Raw genomic sequence first — 17,338 nt, 5'->3', positions numbered from 1 at the left:
ATTATTCCTTATCTCCACCCAAACTGTTTCATTATCCTGATCTTTTGACCCATTTCTCTGTATTACAGTGATTCCTTCCTTTATTAACATAGCCACCCCACCTCCCCTTCCTTCCTGCCTGTCCTTCCTGATCGTCAAATAACCTGGTATGTTTAATTCCCAGGCATTGTCACCCTGCAGCCATGTTTCTGTAATGGCCACAAGATCATACCCATATGTAGTTATTTGTGCCATTAACTCGTCTATTTTGTTACGAATGCTACGTGCATTCAGATAGAGAACTTTCAAATATGTTTTGTGACACTTAGTTCCTGCTTTTGCCCTTTTTATTACTTTACCTTTTACTCCATACCTTCTGCCCCTTCCTGACACGCTCTGGTTTTTAATTTCCCCACTGCTACCTAAGTCTATGACCTTCTCTGTTGTCATTTTTATTATTTGCTCTCTAGGAACCTCCCCCCTACTAGTTAGTTTAAAGCCCTCTCTACAGCCCCAGTTATATGATCCGCCAGGACTCTAGTCCCAGCACTGGCCAAGTGAAGCCCGTCCCAACGGAACAGCTCCCTCCTGCCCCAGTACTGGTGCCAGTGTCCCAGGAAGCAAAACCCATTTCTCCCACACCAGTCTTTGAGCCACGCATTTAACTCTCTAATTTTATTTGTCCTAGCCAAATTCACTCGTGGCTCAGGTAATAATCCAGAGATTATTACCCTTGAGGTTCTGTTTTTTAATTTGACCCCTTGCTGCTCATACTCCTTTAACAGAACCGGCTTCCTAGTCCTATCTACGTCGTTTGTACCAACATGGACCACGACAACTGGATCCACCCCCTCCCACTGCAAGTTTCTTTCCAGCCCAGAGGAGATGTCCTTAACCCTGGCACCGGGTAGGCAACACAGCCTTCGGGACTCTCGCTCTCGGCTGCAGAGAACTCTATCTATCCCCCTAATACTATCCCCTACCACGACAACATTTCTATTTACTCCCCCCTCTTGAATGGCCCCCCGTTCCACGGTGCTGTGGCCAGGTTGCTCATCCTCCCTGCAGTCCCTGCTCCTGTCCCCACAGGGAGTAAGAACCTCGAACCTGTTGGACAAGAGCAAGGGCTGCAGTTCTTCCAGCTCTACCTCCCGGATCCCCGTACCTGCCCTGGGAGTGTATGATGGGACAGTGTAGAGAGAGCTTTACTCTGTATCTAACCCGTGCTGTACCTGCCCTGGGAGTGTTTGATGGGACAGTGCAGAAGGAGCTTTATTCTGTATCTAACCCGTGCTGTACCTGCCCTGGGAGTGTTTGATGGGACAGTGTAGAGGGAGCTTTACTCTGTATCTACCCCATGCTGTACCTGCCCTGGGAGTGTTTGATGGGACAGTGTAGAGGGAGCTTTACTCTGTATCTAACCCGTGCTGTATCTGCCCTGGGAGTGTTTGATGGGACAGTGTAGAGGGAGCTTTACTCTATATCTAACCCGTGCTGTACCTGCCCTGTGAGTGTTTGATGGGACAGTGTAGAGGGAGCTTTACTCTGTATCTACTCGTGCTGTACCTGCCCTGGGAGTGTTTGATGGGACAGTGTAGAGGGAGCGTTACTCTGTATCTAACCCTTGCTGTACCTGCCCTGGGAGTGTTTGATGGGACAGTGAAGAGGGAACTTAACTCTGTATCTAACCCGTGCTGTACCTGCCCCGGGAGTGTTTGATGGGACAGTGTAGAGGGAGCTTTCTTCTGTATCTAACCTGTGCTGTACCTGCCCTGGGAGTGTTTGATGGGACAGTGTAGAGGGAGCTTTACTCTATATCTAACCCGTGCTGTACCTGCCCTGTGAGTGTTTGATGGGACAGTGTAGAGGGAGCTTTACTCTGTATCTACTCGTGCTGTACCTGCGCTGGGAGTGTTTGATGGGACAGTGTAGAGGGAGCGTTACTCTGTATCTAACCCTTGCTGTACCTGCCCTGGGAGTGTTTGATGGGACAGTGTAGAGGGAACTTAACTCTGTATCTAACCCGTGCTGTACCTGCCCCGGGAGTGTTTGATGGGACAGTGTAGAGGGAGCTTTCTTCTGTATCTAACCTGTGCTGCACCTGCCCTGGGAGTGTTTGATGGGACAGTGTAGAGGGAGCTTTACTCTGCATCTAACCCGTGCTGTACCTGCCCTGGGAGTGTATGATGGGGCAGTGTAGAGGGAGCTTTACTCTGTATCTAACCCGTGCTGTACCTGCCCTGGGAGTGTTTGATGGGACAGTGTAGAGGGAGCTTTACCCTGTATCTAATCCGTGCTGTACCTGCCCTGGGAGTGTTTGATGGGACAGTGTAGAGGGAGCTTTACTCTGTATCTAACCCGTACTGTACCTGCCCTGGGAGTGTTTGATGGGACAGTGTAGAGGTAGCTTTGCTCTACATCTAACCCGTGCTGTACCTGCCCTGGGAGTGTTTGATGGGACATTGTAGAGGGATCTTTACTCTGCATCTAACCCGTGCTGTACCTGCCCTGGGAGTGTTTGATGGGACAGTGTAGAGGGAGTTTTACTCTGTATCTAACCCGTACTGTACCTGCCCTGGGAGTGTTTGATGGGACAGTGTAGAGGGAGCTTTGCTCTTTTTCTAACCCGTGCTGTACTTGCCCTGGGAGTGTTTGATGGGGCAGTGTAGAGGGAGCTTTACTCAATATATAACCCGTGCTGTACCTGCCCTGGGAGTGTTTGATGGGACAGTGTAGAGGGAGCTTCACTCTGTATCTAACCCGTGCTGTACCTGCCCTGGGAGTGTTTGATGGGACAGTGTAGAGGGAGCTTTACTCTGTATCTAACCCGTGCTGTACCTGCCCTGGAGGTGTTTGATGGGACAGTGTAGAGGGAGCTTTACTCCGTATCTAACCCGTGCTGTACTTGCCCCGGGAGTGTTTGATGGGACAGTGTACAGGGAGCTTTACTCTGTATCTAACCCGTGCTGTACCTGCCCTGGGAGTGTTTGATGGGACAGTGTAGAGGGAGCTTGACTCTGTATCTAACCCGTGCTGTACCTGCCCTGGGAGTATTTGATAGGACAGTGTAGAGGGAGCTTTACTCTGTATCTAACCCGTCCTGTACCTGCCCTGGGAGTGTTTGATGGGACAGTGTAGAGGGAGCTTTGCTCTATATCTAACCCGTGCTGTACTTGCCTTGGGAGTGTTTGATGGGGCAGTGTAGAGGGAGCTTTACTCTGTATATAAACCGTGCTGTACCTGCCCTGGGAGTGTTTGATGGGACAGTGTAAAGGGAGCTTCACTCTGTATCTAACCCGTGCTGTACCTGCCCTGGGAGTGTTTGATCGGAAACTGTAGAGGGAGCTTTACTCTATATCTAACCCGTGCTGTACCTGCCCTGGGAGTGTTTGATGGGACAGTGTAGAGGGAGCTTTACTCTGTATCTAACCCGTGCTGTACCTGCCCTGGAGGTGTTTGATGGGACAGTGTAGAGGGAGCTTTACTCTGTATCTAACCCGTGCTGTACCTGCCCCGGGAGTGTTTGATGGGACAGTGTACAGGGAGCTTTACTCTGTATCTAACCCGTGCTGAACCTGCCCTGGGAGTGTTTGATGGGACAGTGTAGAGGGAGCTTTACTCTGTATCTAACCCGTGCTGTACCTGCCCTGGGAGTGTTTGATGGGACAGTGTCGAGGGAGCTTGACTCTGTATCTAACCCGTGCTGTACCTGCCCTGGGAGTATTTGATAGGACAGTGTAGAGGGAGCTTTACTCTGTATCTAACCCGTCCTGTACCTGCCCTGGGAGTGTTTGATGGGACAGTGCAGAGGGAGCTTTGCTCTATATCTAACCCGTGCTGTACTTGCCCTGGGAGTGTTTGATGGTGCAGTGTAGAGGGAGCTTTACTCTGTATATAACCCGTGCTGTACCTGCCCTGGGAGTGTTTGATGGGACAGTGTACAGGGAGCTTTACTCTGTATCTAACCCGTGCTGTGCCTGCCCTGGGAGTATTTGATAGGACAGTGTCGAGGGAGCTTTACTCTGTATCTAACCCGTACTGTACCTGCCCTGGGAGTGTTTGATGGGACAGTGTAGAGGTAGCTTTGCTCTATATCTAACCCGTGCTGTACCTGCCCTGGGAGTGTTTGATGGGACAGTGTAGAGGGAGCTTTACTCTGTATCTAACCCATGCTGTACCTGCCCTGGAGGTGTTTGATGGGACAGTGTAGAGGGAGCTTTACTCTGTATCTAACCCGTGCTGTACCTGCCCTGGGAGTGTTTGATGGGACAGTGTACAGGGAGCTTTACTCTGTATCTAACCCGTGCTGTACCTGCCCTGGGAGTGTTTCATGGGACAGTGTAGAGGGAGCTTTGCTCTGTATCTAACCCGTGCTGTACTTGCCCTGGGAGTGTTTGAGGGGGCAGTGTAGAGGGAGCTTTACTCTGTATCTAACCCGTGCTGTACCTGCCCTGGGAGTGTTTGATGGGACAGTGTAGAGGGAGCTTTACTCTGTATCTAACCCGTGCTGTACCTGCCCTGGGAGTATTTGATAGGACAGTGTAGAGGGAGCTTTACTCTGTATCTAACCCTTCCTGTACCTGCCCTGGGAGTGTTTGATGGGACAGTGTAGAGGGAGCTTTGCTCTATATCTAACCCGTGCTGTACTTGCCCTGGGAGTGTTTGATGGGGCAGTGTAGAGGGAGCTTTACTCTGTGTATAACCCGTGCTGTACCTGCCCTGGGAGTGTTTGATGGGACAGTGTACAGGGAGCTTTACTCTGTATCTAACCCGTGCTGTACCTGCCCTGGGAGTATTTGCTAGGACAGTGTAGAGGGAGCTTTACTCTGTATCTAACCCGTGCTGTACCTGCCCTGGGAGTGTTTGATGGGACAGTGTACAGGGAGCTTTACTCTGTATCTAACCCGTGCTGTACCTGCCCTGGGAGTGTTTGATGGGACAGTGTAAAGGGAGCTTTACTCTGTATCTAACCCGTGCTGTACCTGCCCTGGAGGTGTTTGATGGGACAGTGTAGAGGGAGCTTTACTCTGTATCTAACGCGCGCTGTACCTGCTTTGGGAGTGTTTGATGGGACAGTGTCGAGGGAGCTTTACTCTGTATCTAACCCGTGCTGTACCTGCCCTGGAGGTGTTTGATGGGACAGTGTAGAGGGAGCTTTACTCTGTATCTAACCTGTGCTGTACCTGCCCTGGGAGTGTTTGATGGGACAGTGTAGAGGGAGCTTTACTCTGTATCTAACCGGTGCTGTACCTGTCCTGGGAGTGTTTGATGGGACAGTGTAGAGGGAGCTTTACTCTGTATCTGACCGGTGCTGTACCTGTCCTGGGAGTGTTTGATGGGACAGTGTAGAGGGAGCTTTACTCTGTATCTGACCCGTGCTGTACCTGCCCTGTAGGTGTTTGATTTTGGCAAGGGGTGCCAGAAATAACTGTTGCTAACTTTACTTGAAAATCATAATTTTGCCTTCTTTCCCAAGTGTTTAGTACGGCGGAGAAAATGTCCATTCCTTCCCCTGACACCACTTATCTTGATGAGCACAAAATGATTCACAATAAAAATATTGCGCAAAAAAACTTTGAAGCAATGTATGAATCATGTCCAGTTACCTTCTCAAAATTCTTCAAGTGCATGAAGCAGACTCCCAGATTGTGGCTGATCTCCTAAATCAATGCAATTAGAATAGTGGTCAAACTACATGGAAAAGAATAAAGGCAAAAAGATTTCTTTTACAGTTTAATAATTTGGAACACAAGGTCTATCTTCAATCACAGAAATCATTTCCATTCAAACAGCGAGTGAATCCGCTGCAGTTTTGGACCGATACTGGAATGGGTCATTTAGGAGTGCTCACCCACCATGAATAGTCAGAGTTTTTCCACAAGTTGATTAATACCATTTGCTGATGTAACCTACCCAATCCTTCTCATTCAATTTAGCAGCTTCACTGTAAACTTCAACTGCTGCCTTGTGCTTGCCGAGCAAAAACCTAACGAGAGAGCAGAACATTCAGGAGTTATCTTCTACTGAGAATGGGCGAGGCGAAACGCACTCCATTGCCAACAGGGTTTGTACAGTAGCAGAATTGCATTTCTATAGCAGCTTTAATGTATTAAATTATCCCAAAGCACCTCACAGAGGCAAAAATGAATGCCAAGCAGTGATAGGAAGAGAGTTAGGGGATTGACACCATGGTCAAGGTTGGAGAGGAGAGGTGTAGCAAGATGAATGTTTTTAAGGAGAGCGTGGGGCCAAAGTACTGAAGGCTTTGCTACTGAAGGTGGAGCGGGGGCAGGATGGGGGGGGGGGGGGGGGCGGGGGGGGAGGATGGAATACAAAGGAGTCGGAAGAGCAAAGGGCTCACGCTGCTTCGAAGGAGGTTGCAGAGGCTGGGAGTGGGCAAGGCCACAAAAGGATCTGCACAAATGGGCAAGAATTTTCGGTTAAATGTGTTGGCACCACAGAGCAAGTGGAAGTTGGCATGCGGCGGGGCGATAGGGAGCGGGGGTGCAGGGTAGGATGTGGGTGGCAGGGTTTTGGACAAGTTGCTGTTTACCTAGTAGGGCGGAACTCGGGAAGCCAGCAAGTAAAGTTGGCAGGATGGTAATTATTTACTGCTTATTTGTTATTTATAGACCAGACACATCCTTCATTCAGTATTAAGGCTGTATACCTGGTGCCTGAATTGTCTGGGTTCCCGCACTGACCCTTGAATACTTACAGCGATCTAGCCACTTGTTTCAGGTTGTCCACATTCTGAGGGTTTAGGATTGCACAGGTCTGAAAGAGCTCAAGAGACTCTTGAATCTTTCCTTCCAAACGGAATATCAGAGCTGAAACAGAGTCAAGACATCACTTCGCAAACACACATCAGGATTTACATGTACCATCTGAGCGGCCAGCAGGAATCAGTGGGTTGTTTGTAAGTGTAGGGATGGATACCAGCACCTTACGCAAGATGTTAAGTGACCAAGTGGCCACATTTAGCCTTGTTTTTATTAATGGCCAAAGAGTCAGTCTGAGCTTTTGAGTTGAATCAAGAATAATCACTTGCAAACAGTAAGAACCACTTTCTCCAGCGATGGGTAGGGTAGCATAGTGGTTCCAATCCTGTACCAGCAACTCACGGCAAGCTGGGAAATTCAATAAATCTGACAATTCGTGGGCTACCATCAGAGGAAAATGACCCCGAAAGCTGCTTGGTTATGGTAAAGTTCCAACTGATTCACGAATGTCCTTCAGGGAAGATAACCTGCCAGTCACCCCCACCCAGTCCGGCCTACACACGAGTCCAGTCCACACCATCTAAGTCACTCTGAGTTTATGCCCTTTGAAGTGGTTGAGCAAGGTGGTTGTGCAGGGATGGGCAATCAATATGACCTTGCCAGTGTCACCCATATCCGAGAGCGTAACATAAAAACTAAAACCATTCCTGAATATTGCTACTGTAGAAATAAAACAATAATCATGTGGGGAGAGATTAACCTGCCGTTAGCTTCTAACTGCGGTACACGGCACTCGAGGTTCTCTTTCCTCGCCACAACCCGCGCCGTTTCTCCCCCTCCTCACAATACAATTAACTTCAAACAATTTGAAAGTATTCCTTGGGGTCCCCACATTGCTGTGGAAGCGGTTTGCCGTCTCACCTTGTGCACAGACAGCGTATTCACACATCCCCTGGGTCTCCTGCAGCTGCTGTTTGATTATCGCCTGCAAAACAATTCACAGCAATTGTTGGTGCTGTTCGAGCACGGTACCCATGGTGAAGGGCTCTTCACTACAAAGGCAAAGGCATCCCACCAGCAGTCGGCGCTGCCCAAATAGTGGAAACGCTTTCCTCGCACAGGGTAGCACAGTGACAGGAAGAACATCACAAGAATAAAACTGTTCTTAGAAAACAGGAGCAGCTCATTAATCCCAACAGGTTCCTCCCTCTTCCGTGGAACACAGCACCTTCTCATCAAACCCCCAACCCCACCCCACCAAACCCCCACCTCACCAAACCCCCACCTCACCAAACCCCCAACCCCACCCCACCAAACCCCCACCTCACCAAACCCCCACCTCATCAAACCCCCAACCCCACCAAACCAAACCCCCAACCCCACCCCACCTCACCAAACCCCCACCCCACCCCACCAAACCCCCACCTCACCAAACCCCCAACCCCACCCCACCAAACCCCCACCTCACCAAACCCCCAACCCCACCAAACCCCCACCTCATCAAACCCCCAGCCCCACCCCACCAAACCCCCACCTCACCAAACCCCCAACCCACCAAACCCCCACCTCACCAAACCTCCCAACCCCACTCCACCAAACCCCCAACCCCACCTCACCAAACCACCTCACCAAACCCCCACCTCACCAAACCCCCAACCCCACCCCACCAAACCTCCACCTCACCAAACCCCCAACCCCACCCCACCAAACCCCCACCTCACCAAACCCCCAACCCCACCCCGTCCCCCAACACCACCTCACCAAACCCCCAACCCCACCTCACCAAACCCCCACCCCACCAAACCCCCACCCCCACCTCACCAAACCACCTCACCAAACCCCCAACCCCACCAAACCCCCACCTCACCAAACCCCCAACCCCACCTCACCAAACCACCTCACCAAACCCCCACCTCACCAAACCCCCAACCCCACCAAACCCCCACCTCACCAAACCCCCAACCCCACCTCACCAAACCACCTCACCAAACCCCCACCTCACCAAACCCCCAACCCAACCTCACCAAACCACCTCACCAAACCCCCAACCCCACCAAACCCCCACCTCACCAAACCCCCAACCCCACCTCACCAAACCACCTCACCAAACCCCCACCTCACCAAACCCCCAACCCCACCCCACCAAACCCCCACCTCACCAAACCCCCAACCCCACCCCGTCCCCCAACACCTCACCAAACCCCCAACCCCACCTCACCAAACCCCCACCCCACCAAACCTCCACCTCACCAAACCCCCAACCCCACCCCAACCAACCCCCAACCCCACCCCACCAAACCCCCACCCCACCAAACCCCCACCTCACCAAACCCCCAACCCCACCCCAACCAACCCCCAACCCCACCCCACCAAACCCCCACCCCACCAAACCCCCACCTCACCAAACCCCCAACCCCACCTCACCAAACCAACCCCACCTCACCAAACCCCCACCTCACCAAACCCCCAACCCCACCCCACCAAACCCCCACCTCACCAAACCCCCAACCCCACCTCACCAAACCCCCACCCCACCAAACCCCCAACCCCACCCCACCAAACCCCCAACCCCACCCCACCAAACCCCCACCTCACCAAACCCCCAACCCCACCCCATCCCCCAACCCCACCTCACCCCGTCCCCCAACCCCACCTCACCCCGCCCCCAACCCCACCCCGTCCCCCAACCCCGCCCCGTCCCCCAACCCGTCCCACCATCCCACCTCACCCCATCCCCACCTCACCTCGTCCCCCAACCCCACCCCGTCCCCCAACCCCACCCCACCCCGTCCCCCAACCCCACCTCACCCCGTCCCCCAACCCCACCTCACCTCGTCCCCCAACCCCACCCCGTCCCCCAACCCCACCCCACCCCGTCCCCAACCCCACCTCACCCCGTCCCCCAACCCCACCTCACCCCGTCCCCCAACCCCACCTCACCCCGTCCCCCAACCCCACCTCACCCCGTCCCCCCACACCCCCGCCCCGTCCCCCCCCAACCCCACCTCACCCTGTCCCCCAACCCCACCTCACCCCATCCCCCCACCTCACCCCGTCCCCCCAACCCCACCTCACCTCGTCCCCCAACCCCACCTCACCTCGTCCCCCAACCCCACCTCACCCCATCCCCCCACCTCACCCCGTCCCCCCAACCCCACCTCACCCCGTCCCCCAACCCCACCTCACCCCGTCCCCCAACCCCACCTCACCCCGTCCCCCAACCCCACCTCACCCCGTCCCCCAAACCCCACCTCACCCCGTCCCCCCAACCCCACCTCACCTCACCTCGTCCCCCAACCCCACCCCGTCCCCAACTCACCCCATCCCCCCACCCCACCCCCCAACCCCACCCCGTCCCCCAACCCCACCTCACCTCACCTCGTCCCCCAACCCCACCCCGTCCCCAACTCACCCCATCCCCCCACCCCACCCCGTCCCCCAACCCACCCCACCCCGTCCCCAACCCGTCCCCAACCCCACCCCGTCCCCCAACCCCACCTCACCCCATCCCCCAACCCCACCTCACCCCATCCCCCAACCCCACCTCACCCCGCCCCCCAACCCCTCACCCCGCCCCCCAACCCCACCTCACCCCATCCCCCAACCCCACCTCACCCCATCCCCCAACCCCACCTCACCCCGCCCCCCAACCCCTCACCCCGCCCCCCAACCCCACCCCGTCCCCCAACCCCACCTCACCTCACCCCGCCCCCCAACCCCACCCCGTCCCCCAACCCCACCTCACCTCACCCCGCCCCCCAACCCCACCCCGTCCCCCAACCCCACCTCACCTCACCTCGTCCCCCAACCCCACCCCGTCCCCAACTCACCCCATCCCCCCCACCCCACCCCGTCCCCCAACCCCACCCCGTCCCCCAACCCATCCCCCCACCCCACCTCACCCCGCCCCCCAACCCCACCCCGTCCCCCAACCCCACCCCGTCCCCCAACCCCACCCCGTCCCCCAACCCCACCTCACCTCACCTCGTCCCCCAACCCCACCCCGTCCCCCAACCCCACCCCGTCCCCCAACCCCACCTCACCTCACCTCGTCCCCCAACCCCACCCCGTCCCCCAACCCCACCTCACCTCACCTCGTCCCCCAACCCCACCTCACCTCACCTCGTCCCCCAACCCCACCCCGTCCCCAACTCACCCCATCCCCCCACCCCACCCCGTCCCCCAACCCCACCCCGTCCCCCAACCCATCCCCCAACCCCACCTCACCCCATCCCCCAACCCCACCCCACCCCGTCCCCCCACCCATATTAGAATATGGAACCATTACCGCAAAGGGCAACTGAAACCGCATCAAACACAACATTTATGGAGAAATGAGATAAACACCCAAAGTAGGAAAATATGAAAGGTTTGGAGGAAGAGCAGGTAAATGGGATTAGGGTAGATAGCTTTGATAAGGAGATAGCAGCAGCACAGGTGTGATGGGCTGAGTGGCCTCCATCTGTGCTGAAACTTCCCTGATTCAGTGTGACTGGATTAGACAGAGGGAACACGGCAGGAATATTAGGTAAAAAAAAAGTAAAAGAATATGAGGGAGAGAAAATGGGTAGTGTGGGATAAAGGGAAGGCAAGGTAAAGTGTTTAAAAACATTGTCAATAGTTCTAGCTGTCTATATTGCTGTACAGAGTTCTATCACAGTAATAAAGTTACTTTTGATACTCTAGTGTCTGTTTTAGCATCACAGGACATGAACCGAAAAATGGTGAGCTAGGGAGACAGAAATTCCCTGGATGTGCTGGCAGTCTTGAGCGTAAATTTGCCATAAACCACCACAGGCAGATAACACGGATCAGGTGGGTAAACACCGCAAGCAGGGAATGCCAGCAAACCTTTTAATTCTTACCTTTGCCCCGGTGATACCAGTAAGGTTCATATCAACTCGCACGCAACATACAGATCATCCAACTCCGCCTCGTTTCAAGGGTTGCACTGTCATTTCTGAACAATCACCTGTATTTTTAACGCACGTACACTTATTTCACACTTAAGTTCACTGATACATTTTGGATGAAACGGAATATATGAAGGAATCTAAAGCCTTCAATTCCCAGCAAGTTTGGTCACACCTTGTGCCTTGAGCACCCGGCTGAGTTTTCGCCCATGTAAAGTTTTCCTCAGGCTGGGAGGTTTGAACATTTGAACAAGCGTGTGCCTGTGTCTGCGGCTGCAGGGTTCCTGTTTATTTAAGTAAATGCAGGCTCACCTTGCAGGTCTCATAGTCTTTCCTGATATAATGCAAATGTATCAGCCAGTTCCGTCTCTCCAGGATGGGAAGCTCTGGTGCTGCATAGAGAACAATAGTACCACAAACACAACATTCAGAGATCATTGACAAAGCACCTTTACCCACATATCATCTCACTCACGGATTTACTGCTACAGTCCCTGCCTCTCCTCCTTCCTGAACAACATTCCCTTCAGAAAACAGACGTCGAAAAAGAATTAGGAGACTCAATTCGATTGTGAACACACGGTACAGACTGAAGATGTCTCATCATTACAGCTGTAAAATGATCCTGTTGGTGTAGTACATTGATACAGTGACAGCAAAGAGCTGCTTCCACAGACACACAGCGTGATGCAGCATCTCATTTGGTGCAAATTATAGTCTTAGCTGAAACATGAAATCCAAAAACTAGGATGCTGACTCTTGCTCAGGAGCTCTCAAAGTGAATAATAAAGCGGAGATCCCTACATCACACGGATCCCATATTACCAAGATTGCTCATCTCATGCTGACTGACGGATTGTGTCCACTTTATCTACTGGCTGCGAGGGTCCTATGTGAAGTGTGTTTGGGCTGATCAACCCAGTAACCAGTGGGTGCAGGCCCACAGCACAAAATGACCTCTAATTTGGCACCGATTGGTCAGATCAGTCACAGATGCCTTGAGGACAGTTGTCATGCTGTTGAATGGGGCGCACTGATTATCAATCATTGGGCAAAGGAGTTCTCAGAAAGAGAAAGAACAAACAAACTTGTATTTATATAAAACTTTCATATCCTCAGGACATCCCAAAGCACTTCACAGCTAAAAACATGACTTTTGAAGTGCAGTCGCTATTATGTAGGCAAATACGGCAGTCACGTGTGCACAACGAGGACCCACACAGTAATGAGATAATGACCAGATTAGCGGTTTTGATGGAGTTGGTGAGGGTAAAATGTTGGTTAGATCAGGAGAACTCCCCTGCTCTTCTTCAAAAAGTACCATGGGATCTTTTACATCCACCCGAGAGGGCAGACGGGACCTCAGTTTAACATCTCATCCAAAAGACAGCACCTCCAATAGTGCAGCACTCCCTCAGTCTAGATTTTGTGCTCAAATTTTAGAGTTTTAAAAATGTACTTTTCACTAAGCTACAGTTAGTCTCACTAGTCCCACTTTCTTGACTTACTCTGAAGTAATATTCTGGCCATCTCTAGACCATTTAATTGGGATTTTGAGTCAAAATGGAGTATCAATTTTGTCCTCATTGAATAGAGGCCACAACATTACACTGATACTAGGAACAGAGGGCCACAGCCGCTGGGGTAATTGGTTAAGGCAGTGCGTAACTCACAGACTAGGTAGGTTTAGAACATGGTCCCCAGTACGTGCTTTCAGGTATCCTCTGTAATGGGAGGTGCACTTACTGCATATTCAGGGCTCAATTCCCATATCACAGGGCAGGTCAGAATGGATGATCAGAAATAGCTGTTCTTTATATTTGTTTGAAGAACACAGAATACACTTCGTGGCCAAGCAGTTTCCTCTGGGCAGAAAAGCCAGAAAGATCCCAGGTTCAATGCTGAGTCTGTGCTGAGTTAGCTGATGTCTGCCTGGGCAATACAGGTACACTATCCCTTATCCGAAAGCCTTGGGACCAGCTGAGTTTCGGTTTTCGGAATTTTTCGGATTTCAGAAGGTATTATTATAAGACTGGGAAATTTGTATTTAATATAAATTTTAAAAGTTCAGGCTACCTCTTGCGACTGTCCCGTGTCTCATTCCCCTTCCTGCTTCTCTGGAAAGCCGGATATCGGCTGACTCCTACTAAGCTGGCCCGCAAATCAGGTCGGGGGTCGGGTGGGTGGGGAGAAAAGAATATTGGACGGGCCGCGGTTCAGGTCGGGAGGGGCGGGGGGGGGGGGGGGGGTGAAAAGAATATCGGACGGGTCGGTGGGGGGAGAAAAGAATATCGGACGGGCCGCTGTATTGTTGGGTTCACTCTCCCGGTACCTCCTTCACACTGCCCAGCTCGGCCTGCAATCCACTACCCAGGAGGGAACTCTGTGACCCTCTGCCCTGCTCAGCGTAAGTCGTGTGCCACTCTGGTCATGTCATGCGCACGACTTACGCTGAACGAAAAAACTTTCGGTTTTTAGAGGTTTTCAGTTTTCGGAAGTTCGGATAAAGGATAGTCTACCTGTAGTTAGAATCAGTGAGTGTCTCCTAAACTCTCCCTCCACTCCTTTGGTGATGATCTGAAATTTATTCCCACTAGTGATCAACTCTGACTTGTAGAAAGATAGTCCCTGTTTATCCTGCAATTGCAACAGGTGGCTTCACCGTGCTCAAATAAGAAAGAGGAAATCAGCCAGGGTTCCCGCTCCTGATCACTGTCCAGTGACCCCTGGGTTAGAGAGGGGAGAATCAGCCAGGGTTCCTGCTCCTGGTCACTGTCCAGTGACCCCTGGGTTAGAGAGAGGGGAGAATCAGCCAGGGTTCCTGCTCCTGATCACTGTCCAGTGACCCCTGGGTTAGAGAGAGAGGAGAATCAGCCAGGGTTCCTGCTCCTGATCACTGTCCAGTGACCCCTGGGTTAGAGAGAGGGGAAATCAGCCAGGGTTCCTGCTCCTGATCACTGTCCAGTGACCCCTGGGTTAGAGAGAGAGGAGAATCAGCCAGGGTTCCTGCTCCTGATCACTGTCCAGTGACCCCTGGGTTAGAGAGAGGGGAGAATCAGCCAGGGTTCCTGCTCCTGATCACTGTCCAGTGACCCCTGGGTTAGAGAGAGGGGAGAATCAGCCAGGGTTCCTGCTCCTGATCACTGTCCAGTGACCCCTGGGTTAGAGAGAGGGGAAATCTGCCAGGGTTCCTGCTCCTGATTACTGTCCAGTGACTCCTGGGTTAGAGAGGGGGGAAATCAGCCAGGGTTCCTGCTCCTGATCTCTGTCCAGTGACCCCTGGGTTAGAGAGAGGGGAGAATCAGCCAGGGTTCCTGCTCCTGATCACTGTCCAGTGACCACTGGGTTAGAGAGGGGAAATCAGCCAGGGTTCCTGCTCCTGATCACTGTCCAGTGACCCCTGGGTTAGAGAGAGGGGAAAATCAGCCGGGGTTCCTGCTCCTGATCACTGTCCAGTGACCCCTGGGTTAGAGAGAGGGGAAATCAGCCAGGGTTCCTGCTCCTGGTCACTGTCCAGTGACCCCTGGGTTAGAGAGGGGGGAAATCAGCCAGGGTTCCCGCTCCTCATCACTGTCCAGTGACCCCTGGGTTAGAGAGAGGGGAGAATCAGCCAGGGTTCCTGCTCCTGATCACTGTCCAGTAACCCCTGGGTTAGAGAGAGGGGAGAATCAGCCAGAGTTCCTGCTCCTGATCACTGTCCAGTGACCCCTGGGTTAGAGAGAGGAGAATCAGCCAGGGTTCCTGCTCCTGATCACTGTCCAGTGACCCCTGGGTTAGAGAGGGGAAATCAGCCAGGGTTCCTGCTCCTGATCACTGTCCAGTAACCCCTGGGTTAGAGAGAGGGGAAATCAGCCAGGGTTCCTGCTCCTGATCACTGTCCAGTGACCCCTGGGTTAGAGAGAGGGGAAATCAGCCAGGATTCTTCCTCCTGATCACTGTCCAGTGACCCCTGGGTTAGAGAGAGGGGAAATCAGCCAGGATTCTTCCTCCTGATCACTGTCCAGTGACCCCTGGGTTAGAGAGAGGGGAAATCAGCCAGGATTCCCTCTCATGATCACTGTCCAGTGACACCTGGGTTAGAGAGAGGGGAAATCAGCCAGGGTTCCTGCTCCTGATCACTGTCCAGTGACCCCTGGGTTAGAGAGAGGGGAAAATCAGCCGGGGTTCCTGCTCCTGATCACTGCCCAGTGACCCCTGGGTTAGAGAGAGGGAAATCAGCCAGGGTTCCTGCTCCTGATCACTGTCCAGTGACCCCTGGGTTAGAGAGAGGGGAAAATCAGCCGGGGTTCCTGCTCCTGATCACTGCCCAGTGACCCCTGGGTTAGAGAGAGGGAAATCAGCCAGGGTTCCTGCTCCTGATCACTGTCCAGTGACCCCTGGGTTAGAGAGAGAGGAGAATCAGCCAGGGTTCCTGCTCCTGATCACTGTCCAGTGACCCCTGGGTTAGAGAGGGGGGAAATCAGCCAGGGTTCCTGCCCCTGATCACTGCCCAGTAACCCCTGGGTTAGAGAGAGGGGAAATCAGCCAGGGTTCCTGCTCCTGATCACTGTCCAGTGACCCCTGGGTTAGAAAGAGGGGAAATCAGCCAGGATTCTTCCTCCTGATCACTGTCCAGTGACCCCTGGGTTAGAGAGAGGGAAAATCACCCAGGATTCTTCCTCCTGATCACTGTCCAGTGACCCATGGGTTACAGAGAGGGGAAATCAGCCAGGGTTCCCTCTCATGATCACTGTCCAGTGACCCCTGGGTTAGGGAGAGGGAAAATCAGTCAGTGTTCCCTCTCCTGATCACTGTCCAGTGACCCCTTTTGGTGAGCACCCATATGTTGGCTACTGGTGAAGACAGGATTGGGTTGGCTAGGACGCTCCCCATGATCAGTAGATCTGCCAATACGCTAGAGTCTAGAGTAACTCTCTAGACTCACTCTGGAAGCACAATCACTTGGCTGAGGAGGCAGAGGGCTTTCTCTTTGTTTATGGCATCAGGACATCGCTGCCAAGGCCGACATTTATTGCCCATCCCTAGTTGCCCCTTGAGAAGGTGGTGGTGAGCTGCCTTCTTGAACCGCTGCAGTCCGTGTGGTGAAGGTGCTCCCACAGTGCTGTTAGGTAGGGAGTTCCAGGATTTTGTCCCAATGACGATGACGGATCAGCGATGTACTTTTAAGTCAGGCTGGTGTGTGACTTGGAGGGGAACTTGGAGGTGGTGGTGTTCCCATGCGCCTGCTGCCCTTGTCATTCTAGGTGGTAGAGGTCGCGGGTTTGGGAGGTGCTACCGAAGAAGCCTTAGCGAGTTGCTGCAGTGCATCTTGTAGATGGTACACACTGCAGCCACGGTACGCCGGTGGTGGAGGGAGTGAATGCTTAAGGTGGTGGATGGGGTGCCAATCAAACGAGTTCCTTTGTCCTGGATGGTGTCGAGCTTCTTGAGTGTTGTTGGAGCTGCACTCATCCAGGCAAGTGGAGAGTATTCCATCACACTCCCTACTTGTGCCTTGTAGATGATGGAAAGGCTTTGGGGAGTCAGGAGGTGAGACACTCACCACAGAATACCTAGCCTCTGACCTGCTCTTGTTGCCACAGTATTTATGTGGCTGGTCCAGTTACGTTTCTGGCCAATGGTGACCCCCAGGATGTTGATGGTGGGGGATTCGGCGATGTTAATGCCATTGAATGCCATGGGGCGGTGGTTAGACTCTCGCTTGTTGGAGATAGTCTTGCCTGG

At 53.1% G+C, this 17,338-nt stretch overlaps 1 protein-coding gene across 4 annotated transcripts in view; it reads right to left on the bottom strand.

The window, feature by feature from the left end:
- The window catches only part of bbs4 (Bardet-Biedl syndrome 4), a 70,777-nt gene that overhangs the window by 32,855 nt on the left and 20,584 nt on the right, over positions 1 to 17,338 (bottom strand). For all 4 annotated transcript variants that reach the window (XM_085972464.1, XM_085972465.1, XM_085972466.1 and 1 more), the window contains 5 exons: positions 11,927 to 12,006; positions 7,623 to 7,686; positions 6,698 to 6,809; positions 5,893 to 5,965; positions 5,586 to 5,639 (listed from right to left, as the gene is read on the bottom strand). In XM_085972464.1, coding sequence (XP_085828590.1) covers positions 5,586 to 5,639; positions 5,893 to 5,965; positions 6,698 to 6,809; positions 7,623 to 7,686; positions 11,927 to 12,006 — 383 coding nt within the window. The remainder of the gene's footprint in view (positions 1 to 5,585; positions 5,640 to 5,892; positions 5,966 to 6,697; positions 6,810 to 7,622; positions 7,687 to 11,926; positions 12,007 to 17,338) is intronic.

Source organism: Somniosus microcephalus, chromosome 32, assembly GCF_052327205.1.
Source record: "Somniosus microcephalus isolate GS21.2 chromosome 32, FLI_Smic_1.0, whole genome shotgun sequence".
NCBI classification, from domain to species: Eukaryota; Metazoa; Chordata; class Chondrichthyes; order Squaliformes; family Somniosidae; genus Somniosus; species Somniosus microcephalus.
This window is presented reverse-complemented; position numbering and strand designations above follow the sequence as displayed.